At 36.6% G+C, this 18,584-nt stretch overlaps 2 protein-coding genes across 3 annotated transcripts in view; one reads left to right on the top strand and one right to left on the bottom strand.

Annotated features, from left to right (window-relative positions):
* The window catches only part of LOC115217067 (TBC1 domain family member 7), a 29,968-nt gene extending 20,208 nt beyond the window's left edge, over positions 1–9,760 (bottom strand). Inside the window, exons 1-2 of one of the 2 annotated variants that reach the window (XM_036507226.1) lie at positions 9,429–9,760; positions 9,088–9,384 (exon numbers count right to left, since the gene is read on the bottom strand). In XM_036507226.1, the coding sequence (XP_036363119.1) occupies positions 9,088–9,283 (196 nt within the window). In that variant the 5' untranslated portion in view covers positions 9,284–9,384; positions 9,429–9,760. Of the gene's footprint in view, positions 1–9,087; positions 9,395–9,428 lie in introns of both variants that reach the window. The other variant, XM_036507225.1, reaches the window with a different exon arrangement.
* Positions 9,761–10,277: 517 nt separating this feature from the next.
* The window catches only part of LOC115217066, a 42,630-nt gene continuing 34,323 nt past the window's right edge, over positions 10,278–18,584 (top strand). The window contains exon 1 of the mRNA XM_029786651.2: positions 10,278–10,579. Within this exon, the coding sequence (XP_029642511.1) occupies positions 10,446–10,579 (134 nt within the window). The 5' untranslated portion in view covers positions 10,278–10,445. The remainder of the gene's footprint in view (positions 10,580–18,584) is intronic.

The following is an 18,584-nucleotide window of genomic DNA, read 5'->3' on the forward strand; positions in this document are numbered from 1 at the left end:
TAATAATAATAATAACAATAATAATAATAATGATAATAATAATAATAATAATAATAATGATGATAATAATAATAATAATAATAATAATAATTGTTATTGGCCAGAAGGGTCGCGAAAACACCTTAGGACAACAGAAAAGCAAAGGAGAGTTGCGATTTAACAAGCAGCATCACCATCAATAAATTTATTGTTATGCTTAAAATATCCGCAAATGCCATTACTACCGATGGATGCTATGCCACGACAACTACCACCACCATGTGCACTACACTTATCATCGTGAAAACAACACAAAACAATACTAACTATACCATAAAACCACCACCATTAACACTAAAGCAACCTTATTAGCGTTAAGACCGTAACATGAACACCAACCACTAAAATCGTTCTAGTAAATACTAACACCGAACAGTACCGAAGTTGACATGTACAAAATAGGGATCTTTTCGGTTTGAACGGCAGTTTTTTTAATATAATTTCCACGTAACTAAACACTCTTAAACTTCGTATACTGGTAGAATGTGTTTATAAAACATCTTTTTTCCTCTTGGCTTTATTGAGAAAATTCTATAGCTTGTAAGATATTTGTTATTTTTTTCTTCAATTTCTGCAATTTCAACCAATCACTGACGTCTATTGAGGTAAAAAAAAATATTCTGTGCCGTATTAATATGTCCCTCGTTTAAGAAACAGATTGGGTTTATTTACATTTGTGAATAAAAAAAATACCCTTCTCCCCACCCCTAACCCTAACCCTAAAACAGATTGAAATGCAATAGATCGATACTAGGGTCATAATTATGGGTGACAATTTCATATGACACCGCTAGAAAAAAACTGCCGTTTAAACCGAAAAGATCCCAAAATAGCAGTTAAATATTTCTTGGATCACACTTTATTGTCATTAAAGAAAAATGGATGGACATTGGATAGTGTACTCCTTGGAAAATAAAACAGATCGATCATGGCGGGAATATTTTTGATCCGAGGTTTACTCGTTAAGGATCAGCCTAGGGCTGAACAGAAATATCAACAATTATTACCAGCCGAGCCAACAAGGGTGCTTTTAGGTGATTCAGCATGCTGGAAATAGCAACCAAATCTCCCTTGAATAACATCTTACCGTCTTATATAAATGCAGAACACACACACATATCCCTCCCCACCCCTACACGGACAGGATGGTCCTGGGTAGAATGTCACGATCAGGATTGAACTGGTGCTAAACAATAACAACTGGCTCCAATATTATCACCACCTCCCCAATGACATTATATTTCTTTATTGCCCACAGGGGGCTAAACACAGAGGGGACAAACAAGGACAGATAAAGAGATTAAGTCGATTACATCGACCCCAGTTTGTAACTGGTACTTATTTAATCGACCCCGAAAGGATGAAAGGCAAAGTCGACCGCGACGGAATTTGAACTCAGAACATAGCGGCAGACAAAATACATATTTCTTTACTAACCACAAGGGGCTAAACACAGAGGGAACAAACAAGGACAGACAAACGGATGGAGTCGATTATATCGACCCTAGTACATAACTGGTATTTATTTAATCGACTCCGAAAGGATGAAAGGCAAAGTCGACCTCGGCGGAATTTGAACTCAGAACGTAGCGACAGGCGAAATACAGCTAAGCATTCTGCCAGCTCGCCGCCCTTTCCCCAATGGCATTAAGTGAGTAACACAAATATCACTGTCATTGTAAACTTATCAATTGCCATCACCTTCAACGTCACCGTATTCCATCTACCTCCATCCACATTATCTTTTAAGAAATAAGAGCAAAATCTCCCATTAATTACAAACTACATCAGACATTTTCAACCACTGACCGCCATTTTTTGAGGCGAGTAGTATATATGTCGTGATATTTAGAAGACTTGACTGTTATTTAATGCCCCACACAAGGGCATGTCTATCCTTTTGCTGCAAAGTGCAATGCGTACAACAATCTCTGTTTTAAAACGATTTCAGTAGATGTAACTGTTCCTTATAAAACTTTTTTTAAAAGAGCTGGTGTCTAACATTTTAGCGCCTTATACAGTGTGCCATGGATGAAAAAATAAGACCCCCATATCGTTACCATGCTCCTCAACAATACAGTAAGAGAGATACTTGGTATATGTCTTAGGCGGTGAGCTGGCAGAAACGTTAGCGCGCCGGGCGAAATGCTTAGCGGTATTTCATCTGGCGTTACGTTCTGAGTTCAAATTCCGCCGAGGTCGACTTTGCCTTTCATCCTTTCGGGGTCGATAAATTAAGTACCAGTTACGCACTGGGGTTGATATAATAGACTTAATCCGTTTGTCTGTCCCTGCTTGTCCCCTCTGTGTTTAGCCCCTTGTGGGTAGTAAAGAAATAGGTATAGTATGCCTTAAAAATTATGATGGCCATGTATGCAATACCTTTGATAATAGAACTACTCGATCAGGGCTGACAAACATCTCCAAAAGAAAGGCAGTTGTTAAATCTTTCAACTATATATTTATCATTACCAAACGTTCTGAAAGTTTAGTCTCTATGGAGAGTACTGTGTAGAAAGTTAAAATATTTAAGTATATCCAGTTTGGAGCATTTAACAAGTCTTTTCAGAATGACCTTTCGTATTACAATTTGTAATTACGGAAAATTCATTAATATTTTGTGAGATAACCAATAAAGCCAGCTGGAGACGATGATCTCCTGGGGCTAAAAGCTACAGTAACACCCACCCTTAGTGGTTAGCCATATTGAGATGGCTAGAATACTTTACCAATAAATTATTTGAATTAAAAGAAAAGTTGGTCTATTTTTATTCATCTTGGAAAGATTCAAGTTTTAAAATATTTTAAACGATCTGGTTGAGAAAATTTACCAAGGCCAAATAAGTAAAAGGACATTGCGCTAGCCAAGTGATCAAGATATTTTATTTAAGAAGGACTCCAGATCTCAGGTCCTACTTCAATTGAGTAAGGATATATGTTTCAAACATTTTTTAACAAAAAGTTTTGTTTCGTGACCGTAAAAGACCCAAATCAAATGCATCGTTAAAAACCTTTCACGGCGAAATTAGCATAAAAACTTCAAATCGCAAATTACAATAATTCCTAGGTCCTCTGACCTAGGAATTATTGTAAATTGTTATAAGCAGTTGGGATTTCAGTCCCATTCAAGAAAAAAGTTTATTAATAACATTTTCTAAATCAACATGTAAAATCGAAAATTTTTGTTCACAGTCAATGAAAACTACACCCCTGCAACCCATGAGCAAATTTACTATAGGTCAGGGGTTCTCAACCATTTTTTTAACCTATGGACCGGGACCCCTTTGATTACTATTATATTCTGGTGGACCCCCATCGCCATTTGATGCTTAGAAAACTAGTTTTATAGAAACTTCTTTCAAAATTCCTAGTTTGTTTTTCACACATTAACTTGTGTAGGTTGAACTACGTAAACTGTTAGAGAAAGAAACCTAGCTGTTTCTTGCAATTCATTCATCAAAAACAAATTTTTTCAGGGGCCCTTAAAATACTATTGTGGATCTCCAATTTATTATCATGGACCCGCGAAAAATCTTATATGGACCCCGGTTCAGAACCACTGCTATAGATCAACGTTTAGGTTTATACTGGCCGAATTTCTATAAGCAGATGTATAAGTTTGCATCTGTATAAATGTTTTAGCTGTGGCAAGTTATTTATATAAATTAAGAGAGAATTGACTATAATATTCATTTTGCTACATTTTTGGCACTTTCTGGGGCGATGGAACAAAACAGGAGTTCCACCCGATCATCCAGGAATACAAGTGCATCTGGCTTTTACAACAAGTGCATCTGGTTTCTGCAGCATCTACATTTGACTTTTACAACGAATGCAGCTGTTTTCTGCAAGAAGAGTAGGTGGTTTCTACAAGTGCACATTGTTTCTGTTCCTCTGGAATGCCTTATCAACATGAGTGTGCAAACCAGCAAAGCAAGAAGCAACAACGGTCAGATAACATGATAAAAGAAAAAAAAAAAAGATATGTAACATTCCTGTTGTGGGAAGTTTCATATACGTGCTGTGTCATGGTCACAAAAGCCAGGCAATTCAGTGAAGATTTTTGGGAGGTCCATGATAATAAATTAACGAAGGAGCAGTTGAATAAATAGGGAGATTGAACGAATACACATCGGACTCATTATTCATTAGCCCCCAAAAGGCTGCTCTGCTGCACTCCAGATATTACTAGAAAAAAAAAACTAGGGGAACAATCTTCAAATTGTTTCCTATTTCCAAATACGTTTATTTTTTAATTTATAATGTAACTATTTTGAACAATTTCTGGATCTTTTCGGTTTGAACGGCAGATTTTTAAAATAATTTCCACGTAACTAAACACTTTTAAACTTCATATACTGGTAGAATGTGTTTATAAAATATCTTTTTCTCTTGGCTTTATTGAGAAAATTCTATAGCTTGTAAGATATTTGTTGTTTTTTTTCTTCAATTTCTGCAATTTCAACCAATCAATGACGTCTATTGAGGTAAAAAAAAACATTCTGTGCCGTATGAATATGTCCCTCGTTTAAGAAACAGATTGGGTTTACATTTGTGAAGAAAAAAAAGATACCCTTCCCCCCACCCCTAACCCTAACCCCCACCCCTAACCCTAACCCTAAAAGAGATTGAAATGCAATAGATCGATACTAGGGTCATAACTATGGGTGACAATTTCATATGACACCGCTAGAAAAAACTGCCGTTCAAACCGAAAAGATCCCAATTTCTCACCATTACCACCACCAAATATTATCAAAATAAACACTTGTGCAACCAACAGCATCACTATCGTTACCTACTTCTTTGTTTTTTTAACATTGATACAAGTTTTTGCATTTGTGTATTATTAATTGAGAGAATCGACTCCAAAGATGAAGACAAGGTTACACTCGGCGAAAGTGTAACTCTGAATTTAGTCATGAAATTACTCCGGTATTTAATTCAATGCTCAAACCCGTCTCTGCAACTCTGTCGCTGTCTATCAGTTTACAGTAAATGATAAATAATGATGTATGACATAAGGTACAAGGTCACGAATGTGGGGAGAGGGGTCTGTAGTCGATCAGGTCGATCTCAGTACTTGATCGATACTTATATTTTAACGACCTCGGAGGGGATGTGAAACCAAAGTTGACCGTGGCGGTGTTCGAACTTCGGAACACAAAGGGACGCAACTAAATGCTTACAATGAATTCTGCACGACGCTCGACCGACTCTGCCAATAATTAGAAAGAAAGAAAGAAAGAAAGAGCGAAAGAAAGAAAGAGAGAAAGAAAGAGAGAAAGAGCGAAAGAGAGAAAGAGAGAGAGAGAGAAAAAAAAGAAGGAAAGAAAGAGAGAAAGAAAGAAAGAAAACCAACATACGCATAAAGCTACAAATTTTGAGGGTGGGGAAGGGTCAGCAGATTAGATTGACCCCTGTACGTGATGGTACTTATTTTATCACCCTCCCCCACCTACAAGAAGGCTGAAAGACGAAGTCGACTACGGTGGAATTAGAACCCGGACTGTAAAGGGTAGAAAGTAAATAACCGATGTTCTAACAGATCTGCCATCCACCGCTCTGATATCATTAAATACTCCAAAAAATAAAGAAAAAACACCAAAAGCGAAAAGACAACAGACTACAATTCCCGTCTTTAATATCATCACTCGCATCATCACCATCACAGCCATCCTCCTACAATTACAACAACTGATTCCAATACGACAATCATAGCATCGCAATACCGCGCACCCACCGACAGTAACATCACATCGCCTACGATCGCCATATCATCATCAAGAACATCAGATTTCAACCACACGTTCCTTCCATTATCATCACCGCAATACAGAAATATATATATATATATGTATATATTATAAAATCACAGCCTGTATCAATAAATAACAACATACTTTATCTCTGTCGCTATTACAAACACTGACCTCGTAACATCATCGTCACTACCAACAACAACAACAACACCAGCACAAACACCAACATTATCACTACCAACAACAACAACACCGATACTATCACCAATATTACAATTTCACAATAACATCACAGTCAGGAATCGCATATAAAATCTTGATCAACATCAAATCAACACCATCATAATTCGCTGTCGCTACCAACCATAATTACACTCGTAACGATAAATATATAGTTGAAGGATTTAACAAATGCCCTTCTTTTAGAGATGTTTGTCAGCCCTGATCAAGTAGTTCTATGATCAAAGCACCATTTTATTATTGTCAATACTACAAAAGAAAATTAAAAAAAAGAAATCACTGCAGATATCAACATCATAACATCATCAACCAAGTATCAACCACCAATCCATCCATCCACCCCCTATTATATTACTATCCCCACCACCACCATAAACAATCAACACAGCCTACCCACATCAATAACACCACCACCACCATCGCTGCAATATCAGTTATAACATTATACAACCTATCTCACCCACCTCTTCCACCGCCCAAACAGTGACATTACATCACAAATAAGCGAAAATCCATTACGTTCCTAGCATTCTTGTTATTCTTTATCATTATACCAAAGAAGGTGGGCTAGGGGCCACGAAGATATCTGGAGGTTCATTCATATATATACACACACACATATATATATATATGATATACAAATATATACATATTCATATACATACACACACACACACACACACCACACACATATATATATATATATATTATATAATATAAATGATATATAAATATATGCACATATACATACATATATGCACATATACATACATTTATATGTACATACCTACATATGTATACATGCATATATGGGTACAGGACATCAATACGTACCCATATATGCATGTATATATATACATATATATGTAGGTATGTATATATATATATATATATATATATATGCATATATTTATATATTATTTATATTATTATATGATCGAACGCAACACATCCTTTTCCAAGTAAGTTTTATATATATATATATATATATATATATATATATATATATATACCTATCTCTTTATACACACATATATCGCATATATATATATACATAGATACATTTATATATACAAATGTGTGTGTATGTATATATATATATATCAGTTCGGATCATTGTGCATTTGAGTTGAAATTTCGTTTGGCCTTTCTTCCCTTAGGGGTTAATATAACAACTATAGAAACAAAAAAAAAACACGATCTGGGGAACTGACTACGCAGCCTTCAACAGCAGTTGTTGGCCTTGTACCTACCTAGGAACAAGAAGAAAAAAAAAAGGAATCTAGTCATCCTTCACCTCCATATCATCACCGTTCTTCGCTAAGAAGACAAGAGTGCGAGTAGATGGAAGGAGGGGTTCTTGCCTCAAATAAATTTTATGAAGGGTTTCATAAGAGTGATGCATTTGCGTGGCGAAATAGCCCCTCCGTAACTTACGCAGCAGTAAGGTTGGTAGCAACGACTGAAAGCAGGGGGGTACCTGCTTTCAGAGAGTATCAAGGTTAATAAAGAGGGTTCTGTGTTGAGAGAGCCCGGAATTACTTTATGCAGTTGCCCGGGCACCATCGTGTTACTACGGTTATGTATTGTTTTGTTATGGTGGATCTGGCCCCCTTTTTTACTCGATGTAATTCACTTTGTTTGTCGTTTGCTTTATCCGTTTCGCCTTTGACCCCCCCCCCGAGCCCAACGTCTTGGGGGTTCTTTGGGGGCCAATTAAAAGAAATATTTATTGCTGTTGTTGGAATAAAATGACAGACAAAACCGGAGAGGTGTTTTCTTAGAAGAAAAAAAAACAAGCAAAAGAAATGACAAGGCTAAAATTTGCTTTAAACATGTACTTCGATATATATGTATGTAAATGTGTACATTATATATATATATATATATATATAGATATATATATATATATAGATATATATATATATATGCATATAAATATATATACATATAAATATATACATATAAATATATATACATATAAATATATACATATAAATATATATATATATATATAATATATATACATATAATATATATACATATAAATATATATGCGTATAAATATATACCTATAAATATATATGCGTATAAATATATACCTATAAATATATATACCTATAAATATATATACCTATAAATATATATACATATAAATATATATGCGTATAAATATATATACCTATAAATATATATACATATAAATATATATGCGTATAAATATATATACCTATAAATATATATACCTATAAATATATATACATATAAATATATAACATATAAATATATATGCGTATAAATATACATACCTATAAATATATATGCATATAAATATACATACCTATATATATATATGCGTATAAATATATATGTATATATACATATATATTTATACACACATATAAATACATATGTGTATATATATATATATATATATAATGTATATAAAATATATACATATACATGTATATATAAATATACATATATATATATATATATTTATACATGTATATGTATGCATACATATACATGTATATATATGCATACATGTATATGCATGCATATATGTATAAGTATATATATATGCATACATATATATGTATATGTATGTGTATTTATGCATCAATATATATATATATATATATATATATTGATACATAAATATTGATGCTGTAAACATCCAACTTACCATGTAATTAGCTGAAAAGAACACAACTTCATATCCTCAATGAAATAAACGATTAAAAGACAAACACACACACAATGAATAAATAAATATATATATATTATATATGTGTGTATATATATATATATATATAAATAAAACCATTAGTAATACGCAGAGATACGCGGCGTATATATACCACCATCATTTATACGCAGCGAAATGGGAAAGAAGGGTGTAGAGAGCTGATGGTAAAAGAAACAAGCCTTCATCATCTCGGCATAAAATGAATATAAACAAACAGGAGTGAATGAATGAATGGGTGGACGTTACAAGACAACAGGTTTCTTTAAAGCTTCCTCCAGAAAACAAACAACCTACCGAGCAGAACTTTCCAAACATCGAGTCTATAGACGGAGGGTAAAGGAAATTTCAACACGAACAGTTTTAGTTTCTCTATGTCGACACGTTCTTCCTTGAGAAAGGACTCGATGTACTTCTTCGATTCCACTGCAGCGGACATGCCAAATTTATTATAGAAATACACGCGGAAATTCCGATCCTTTTCGTCTGCCATGGTGAAGGAACGAAAGGAAAACCACACACAGCCTCGTAGAAAACAAGATTTCAAAGTCCGTAATAAGATTTACACACAATATTATATATATATATGTGTGTATATATATATATATATATATATGTGTGTATATATATATACGTATGTGTGTGTGTGTGTGTAGAATCGAAATCGATCAATTAGTTGAAGAACTAGTGCGTCGATATATGGCGCAGTGTTTAAAGAGAAAGCCAAATTTTCTGTTCCACCTTTCGATTTATTATTATTTTCGCAGAGAGCTTTTCATTCATGGTTCCACCAAGTTTCCGCACAACGTTTGTCAGAAATTGGTGTGGCAGTCTTTAAAGTTTCGTATAAAATCAATTATAGGTTATTTTTTTCTTCTTTGGTTTAAATACGTTGATTAATTTTCGTCTATATTAAATAATAACGGTGTTTTTTTACGTTTCTTAAATTTAATTCAAATGGTGGGGGCATTCGTAAACATTTTTTTTTTTTTGCGGGCGTATAAAATACGATGTGATTGAAAAAGAAACAATATTGACAAAAGGGAGAGTGAGAGAAAGACAAAAGAGAAATGAAGATATATAGATGAAGAGGGGGGGTAAGCAAAAGGAAGGATACTAAGAGTGAGAGAGGGGGAGAAGAGAGTGACAGAGGCAGAAACAAAGAGAGAGGGGCAAAGGACAGTGACAGAGAGAGAGGCAGTGACAACGTGAGAGAGAGGAAGAGCTAAAGAGAGAGGCAGTGACAAAGTGAGAGAGAGGAAGAGCTACAGAGAGGCAGAACCAGAGTGACAGAGAGAGTCAGAGACGGAGTGAGAGAGAGATATACAGAGATAAAGCGACAGAGAAAGGCAGAGACAGAGAGAGGGGAAGAATTAGAAGCAAGGCTAGAGTGGGAGAGAGAGAGAGGGGAAGAATTAGAGGCAAGGCTTGAGTGGAGAGAGAGAGAGAGAGGGAGAGAGACAAAAACTGAGTGAGAGAGAAAAGAAGGGGAGAGAGAGCGCCAGCTTATTCAAACCAGCAGAATGCGTTGCCTCGGGCACCTGATAGATAGGAGAGTGTAGTGGTAGATCTGTCTAACGTACGGCAATCGCACAGCTCAATATATGAAGCTATTTCTACGGGAAGCCTAACTTGTCTTTTACTGTGTTCTAACAATGTCTGTGAAACCACCTTCACCGCAACAAGTGGTCATATACAATGAAATTCCTCCTCCCAAAGAACCCGTCGCTAGTGGGACCCTTCCTAAAGCCTCCGACGTCGTGGAATCGTTGCGAAGTGCTTTCTCCAGGTGAGTACAATAGAAAGCTATTTACCAAACAGCCTATCACTATAAAAATATATTATATATTTGTTTTTTTTCAACTCACATACTCCGTACCACATACATTGACCCAGCGTGAGAGATTCTATGTGGGCGTTCGACCTCCTAGAAATAGCAAGTCAAATCGCACCCTTTCATAAAAAAAAAGGGACACGTTAGATAATGCAGTTTGGGGTTCCTTACAACCCGGGGAAAGACGGTATGGAGACAACTGGAATACCTTTTAAACCCCGTTCGATCAAGTATGACTGGGATCTAAACAGCTGCCCCAAATTCACGTACATGCACCTATAAAGAGCTGTCAAAGTAGTCCTAGGTAAAACCCCACCGTTTAACGGCGAATGTTTCCTTGTCCTGCAGTAAGAACTTCACATTTCCCTGTATTGCTTAAAGTCATTAGATTTTCATACAGCAACTGCCTCTCCCACCACTTTTAAACCCTTTATTTCAACGATCAAAACACTATTCTTTTATCTAGTTATTTATATTTATAATATATTTAATAATTAATTGAATGATGTCTCCTCTGCAAATGTGCTCCCAAAATAGCCAGACAACATCGCTTTTTTTTTTTGCCACAATATTTTCCCCATAAATAAATTAGAGTAAATTTAAGTAGATTCAATGAGATTGTACCAGTGTCCAGGCCTTAAAAAATAAACGAAAAGTAAATACGAGTGGGAAAATTTTAACCTGACACTTTTGACGAGATAACTGAGTTGATCGTTTTTATGGGCACCTATCCTTTAGAGAGTAAGCAAGCGTTAAGGTCCTAAATCTGTATTTCATTCAATGAAAACCTGAATGTATTATTCTCTTTTACGACACACACACACGCATCACAAGATGAGTGGTGACAGTGACTTCGAAATTTCGGCCTGTTGGCCTTCGACCAATGAAGGTTTATCCTGGAATGGAATGGTGTCTGTTTACAGTTGATATATATATATATATATATAATTTTAAAATAGGATAAAATCTTCATAAGAATTTGTCAAGTAGTCAGTGTGAAAAACCTCATAAGAGAAAAAACCCATCAAATTTTTCTTTTAATTTAATTTATTTATATTAGAGGGCGCTATTACACATAGATGCCACACGCTGGGAGGGACTCTTAAAGTCAAAACTACTAAAATAAATAAACACGTCGTGATATGTGGGTAAAATCCGGTTTTTAAATGATCTGCTTCGAGAATTGTTTCGGTACGATGTGGTTATTTATTTTAGTAGTTTTGACTTTAAGAGTTCCTCCCAGCGTGCGGCATCTATGTGTAATAATGCCCTCTATATAATATATATATATGAGAGAGAGTGAGAGATATCACATGCAAAACGCATATTGAGTAATGTGACATCGGTAATATTTACATTATTAGAGTCTCTTTTAACTACTTTAATTGGTATATTACCAAGTGTATACCCAAGGTTTAAACAACTACTTATATATAATGTATGGATATATATGTCGCCAAACAGCTCTTGTTAAAATGAATCTTTGATACAGCAAATATTCTTGAAGATACAGCAAATATTCAAAACCCGCTAAAAATTTGTTGCCCAACACTTTAAAAGCCCGTATTTTCAAGAAAACTTTCATTTATTTCCTTTTCCCGCATTAAATTCTCTGACTGATACCTCATGGCTAAAGCTCTACTGTTACTGTATAATATTTCCTTTTAAAAATGTTCGCAATTTCGTCACTATTGGAGAACCTGATATGTGTAAATATTTGCTCAGTCGTTTTAAATTGCGTTAAACTTGTGTGTACACATTAGCTACTTAGCGTGTGTGTGTGTGTGTGTGCAGCTATAGAATTTCGTCTAAAAATGGTTATACAAAGAAACAGAAAAATAATTTTTTGTTTTGTTTTAACTGGTTATAATTGTATCTGATATATAATATCGTGTGTGTGTGTAGTAGACTACTTGCTGTATTTAAATTAACTTAATTACTAGCAGCCCAGGATAATTAAAAAGAATAATTTTTTAAAATATTCTTTAACTCCAGGCCATTCCTGATCCAGGAGAGCTATGAACAAAGACATTCCAGACGTGACTAACACACACACATATACACATACACACATTCTTATTGTATTTAGAATCTTTACCAAATGAAGGCTACCTCTTAGAGGCGATACGGTGTTGTTTGAGGGAGGTTTGACTACCATTTTGGTTGAGTGACCACGGATGTTTGATTATACTGGAGTTTTTCGGAAAGAAACTTAGAAAGAAAAAGAAAGAAGATGGTTCCAGATTCAGTCCCATTCCTTGTTCAGGAATATCGTTTGAACCATGATTGGAAAAGACACAGATCTATACTGTTTTAAACAAACATTTGTATAAATTTGTGTGTGTGCCTAAGAAAACGCACACACATTATCACTGAGGTACATACTCTCTTATACTTGTTTGTCATTTGACTGCGGCCATGCTGGAGCACTGCCTTTAGTCGAGCAAATCGACCCCAGGACTATTCTTTGTAAGCCTATTACTTATTCTGTCGGTCTCTTTTGCCGAACCGCTAAGTGACGGGAACATAAACACACCAGCATCGGTTTTCAAGCGATGTTGGAGGGGGTACAAACACTGACACACAAACACACACACACATATATATCACCGTGACCGACCAGGCTATCAGATGTTGCTACACATCGCTGGTCACAATGCGCTTCGCATTGTTTTAGCCTTCAAATGACGCCACCCCACTGGCTAAGTGAGCAGGCCAACACACACACACATATATATATATGATGGGCTTCTTTCAGTTTCCATCAATCAAATCCACTCACAAGGCTTTGGTCGGCCCAAGGCTATAGTAAAAGACACTTGCCCAAGGTGCCACACAGTGGGAAAGAACCGGGAACCATGTGGCTGGTAAGCAAGCTACTTGCCACTCCTGCGCCTGGATCAGGGAGATACTCTCAATGTAATGTTGCTATTCTGAAGAAGGCCTGTTGGTTGGTGAGGCTATTTTGGGGGCACTGATGTGGAGTGTAAGCTGAAAAGGTCCTAAAGGCATACTGTTTATGTCTATGGTCTCATGCCCAATCCTTATCAATACTTCCCCCCCCCCCCCCCGCCCCATCCTATGTCCCTAACACCCATCCCTCCATCACTTTACAACCATTCGCTCAGATGCTGTAATTACATGCGAGCAGAACTGCACATATTTCATCCCCTTTTGTGTTACCATCCACCCCTTTGTCACCCATCCTGCATTCTTATCATCATCCCTTCCCACTTTATGTTGCATTGAATGCCCCTTTTTTCTGCACTACATCCTCATGACAGTTGTACCACATACTTAACACCACTTCCCCCACTTTTTTCATATCTGTTATCAATCTCAACACATTCCTACCATCTTTGTCTGTTACTATACCCACCCCTGCATACCTCTGACCTCCATCTATGTCACTGTGTATCCCTCTCTTCCCATCATTTCACATCTTTTTATTCCTTTCTATCTACTGTTTTATTTATACTGCTCTTCTCCCCTACACTTTTTTGTACTGCTACCTCCTCTCTGCCTCCTCTTCCCTGACCTACTCCTATTCCTCCACCCTCCAAATTTATATTCACTGTTGACCATACCACCACCTTGGTTCCCCATTCACCTCTGTCCCCGTCTCTGATTACCTGTCATTCTCTTTTCACATTCCTGAAAACTTATCCACCCTCCCTTCACACTTCATATTCTCTCTTATATTCACCTTGTACTTTGAAGTTATGCCCTGACACCTTGTCACCACCATCTTTTTCTCTTTTTACCATTAAGACTATTCTGCAGAGACCTGAATAAGTGGAAATCCGGAGGAGCAATATCTGGTGAATATGGAGGGTGGGGTAACACATCCCAGCCGAGCTGCAGCAATTTTTGTCTGGCTCCCAAAGCATCAAGTGCCGAAAATGAACCTTCATATCTTCCATTTTAAAGGGTTACAGAATTAAGACAGGTTATAGGAACATAAACCTTCTTCCACGAAAAGATAGCTTAAACTGTGCTCTAAATGGAGGTGTAGTCAAATCCTATTTTATGGACTCAACCATGTTCTAAAATAAGTTGAAAGGGTAAGGCTACTATAAATCGGCACGAACTTTCCGGACAACCCAATACATAATATAAAAATTCCCCATCTCAAAAATATAGAAGTGTTGTTTTCCAGATTGTTGATGGAAGAGAGAACTACAGTGAAGGTGTTGAACAAATGGTGGCTGGTAATTATGGAGATGATGGAACTAAACTGACAGATGAAATTACTATTTTGCTATTAGTATTTCTATTTTTTTTTCTATAGCTTTGTATACTATATTGCTCTGTCATTTAAGTGGAGGCTAATGAGAATTAATTAATCAAACTTGTCTGTTAATGTCACGCTCAGCAAAGTCTTGTGTAATGAGTCATAAGCATCCCAAGTGACAATAAATACCGAGAACAAAGTTTTTTAAAACCCATATAAATAACAAATTAGCTATTTCAGAAAAAAAACTACTGAAAATAAAGGTGAAGTATATTTGCCACTTCAATGTGGCTAACCACTAAAGATGGATGTTAATGTAGCTTGTAACCCCAGGAGATCCTGGGGCTACAAGCTACAGTAGCATCCACCCTTAGTGACTAGCCACATTTAAGTGGCAAATATAATAATAATAATAATAATGAAATTATTGTATACAGTGCTCATGTGCACCACAACTTGTCAAATGTGCATATAAAGCATATGCAGTAATGTACAAATGTCTGGGAAGTGAACAGTGTATGAGTCAGATAGATGCTTGTGTGTGTATGGAGGGGAGAAAATCAGGTGTAGTGTTGGCGAACCGCAGGAAGCATGGAAATTTTGAAGGATGCAGTGCTCCGACAACTAACAACTGATGCTGGCAGTTTGTTCCATGCTTCAGCAACTCTCAGCGTGAAAAAATGTTTCCGAAAGTCATGGGAGCTGTGCTGTTTTCTGACTTTGTAAACATGTCCACGGGTGTTAGATAGGTGGAGTTTGAAAAGGTGCTCATGGTTAATAATTTTATGTCTACCAAGTCAGCTGCCAGACGTCGGAGTTTCAATATATCTATGCGCAGGGAAGTAAGGCATTCAGAATAGGTTCTAGGTTCAATCTCACTGCATGTCACCGAGTGTGTCCTTTAACATGGTTTTCCGTTGATCCAAGCCTTGTCAGTGAAATTGTGTAGATGGAAAGTGCTCAAAAGCCCACTAGACTGGTTGTAATATGTAAGTGTAAGGTCCAGCCTTGTCATAATGTATCATGTTTTTTCTGCTTGAGAATTATTTTAAGGGTACATATGTTTCAATCTTTCATCTTTTGCTGATTTCAATCATTGGAGGTTTTACCTGATCGACTTGATCCATCATCATTATCATCATCGTTCAACATCTGCTTTCCATGCTAGCATGGGTTGGACGTATGACTGAGGGCTGGTGAACCAGATGGCTGCACCAGGCTTCAATCTTGATCTGGCAGAGTTTCTACAGCTGGGTGCCCTTCCTAACGTCAACCACTCCGAGAGTGTAGTGGGTGCTTTTTATGTGCCACCGGCACAGGAGCCAGTTAGCTGCTCTGGCGCCGATCACGCTCGGATGGTGCTTTTGGCACCCTACTAGCACGGGCACAAGTGCCAGTAAGGCGACGCTGGTAACGATCATACTCGAATGGTGCCTTTTATGTGCCACTGGCATGGAAGCTGGTTAGCCACTCTGTCAACGATCACACTCGTATGGTGCTCTTTGCAAACCGCTATTTTTGAAAGTGGCTGTGTGGTAAGTAGCTTGCTAACCAACCATATTGTTCCGGGTTCAGTCCCACTGCGTGGCATCTTGGGCAAGTGTCTTCTGCTATAGTCCCGGGCCGACCCATGCCTTGTGAGTGGATTTGGTTAACGGAAACTGAAAGAAGCCTGTCGTATATATATATATATATATATATATATGTATGTGTGTGTATATGTTTGTGTGCCTGTGTTTGTCTCCCTAGCATTGCTTGACAACCGATGCTGGTGTGTTTACGTCTCCGTCACTTAGCGGTTCGGCAAAAGAAACCGATAGAATAAGTACTGGGCTTACAAAGAATAAGTCCCAGGGTCAATTTGCTCAATTAAAGGCAGTGCTCCAGCATGGCCGCGGTCAAATGACTGAAACAAGTAAAAGAGAGAAAGAGAGAGTTATATTAGACACTTTTGTTCATGACTTAAACTAAATCTAGATGCAAATTATCTAAGCAAAATATTTCTCAGTGAAATATTTGCAATTCATCTCATTAACATTTTTTTTTTTACTATGTCTGCAAGTGATATCTTTAGATCTAAGGCTTCCTATATGATATATTTAGATTATAAAACTCTTTATTTTCAAATGTCTGCTGCAATTGTTATTAAGGCAATGCGCTGGCAGAATCATTAACACATTGGGCAAAATGCTAAGTGGCTTTTTTTCTGGTTCTTTACATTCTGAGTTCAAATCCATGGTCGACTTTGCTTTCATCCTTTCAGGTTATAAAACAAGTACCAGTTGAGTACTGGGGTCACTGTAATCAGTGTAGCTCCCTTCCCCAAAATTTTAGGCTTTGTGTTTATAGTAGAAAGGATGATTATTATTATCACGAAGTCATGTATTGTATCGCCTGTTCCATTTTAGTTTTCTCAATCCATTGGAGTTTCTGTGGTTGCTCAACCTGCTAGAAATAGCAACCAAATAACCCCCTCAGATTACATCTTGTTTTAAATAAGGGAAGGACATATTAGATAATGAAGTCATTCGTGGATAGTTGTCTGTCATTTGACAATGAGGATTCAGTTGTTCCATTTGCTAAATTCACTCCCAAGGCATTGGTTGGCCCAAGGCTACAGTAGAAGACAATTAAGGAACTGTGCAGTGGGACTGAACTCAAAATCATATGAATGCAAAGTGAGCTTCTTAACTTGGTTATTTCCACAGTAATTCAATGAAGAATATTTCAAGTTCGTACCAGCCATATCTGGCCTCTCACACCTACCCTACAATGTCATTCTAAACGTAAACAGCCACATCATTTGAAACCTTGAAGCTACAAGATAATACACGATTAACTCAAAACCGTGTGAATAAATAAGGGATCTTTTCGGTTTGAACGGCAGTTTTTTCTAGGGTGTCATATGAAATTGTCACCCATAATTATGACCCTAGTATCGATCTATTGCATTTCAATCTGTGTTAGGGTTAGGGGTGGGGGGAAGGGTATCTTTTTTTCTTCAGAAATGTAAATAAACCCAATCTGTTTCTTAAACGAGGGACATATTCATACGGCACAGAATGCTTATTTTTACCTCAATAGACGTCAGTGATTGGTTGAAATTGCAGAAATTGAAGAAAAAAAAAAAACAACAACAAATATCTTACAAACTATAGAATTTTCTCAATAAAGCCAAGAGAAAAAGATGTTTTATAAACACATTCTACCAGTATACGAAGTTTAAAAGTGTTTAGTTACCTGGAAATTATTTTTTAAAAACTGCCGTTCAAACCAAAAAGATCCTAAATAAGCATTGCATTTAATAGAATAATTTGAATGCTAAAGGATTAAGGAAAGTGTGTGTGTGTGTAGGTAGCTAGCTATGTGATGAAAAGCTGGTGGTAAGTAGACAAGAAGACAAGCAACTTTATAGAGCTTAATCATTCTGAAATGCCCCCTAACAGGCAACAGATAAACAGATTATTTTGGCCCCCAGTTATACCTTATTTCTTTGTTATACAAATGCTCCTTGCTGTACTATTTATTTTGATATCTAAGCCCTTGTCTTTGTCAACTATTTACCCCACAGCGAATACTAATTCCCTGTATAAGTTGCTGTTTTTTACTTGTTTCAGTCATTAGATTGTGGCCATACTGGGGTACCACACTGAAGAATTTTCTGTTGAACACATCAACCCCAGTACTTATGTCCTCAGCTTGGTACTTATTCTATCAGTTTCTTTT

The sequence above is a fragment of the Octopus sinensis genome, linkage group LG11 (genome assembly GCF_006345805.1).
Source record: "Octopus sinensis linkage group LG11, ASM634580v1, whole genome shotgun sequence".
Classification (NCBI taxonomy): domain Eukaryota; kingdom Metazoa; phylum Mollusca; class Cephalopoda; order Octopoda; family Octopodidae; genus Octopus; species Octopus sinensis.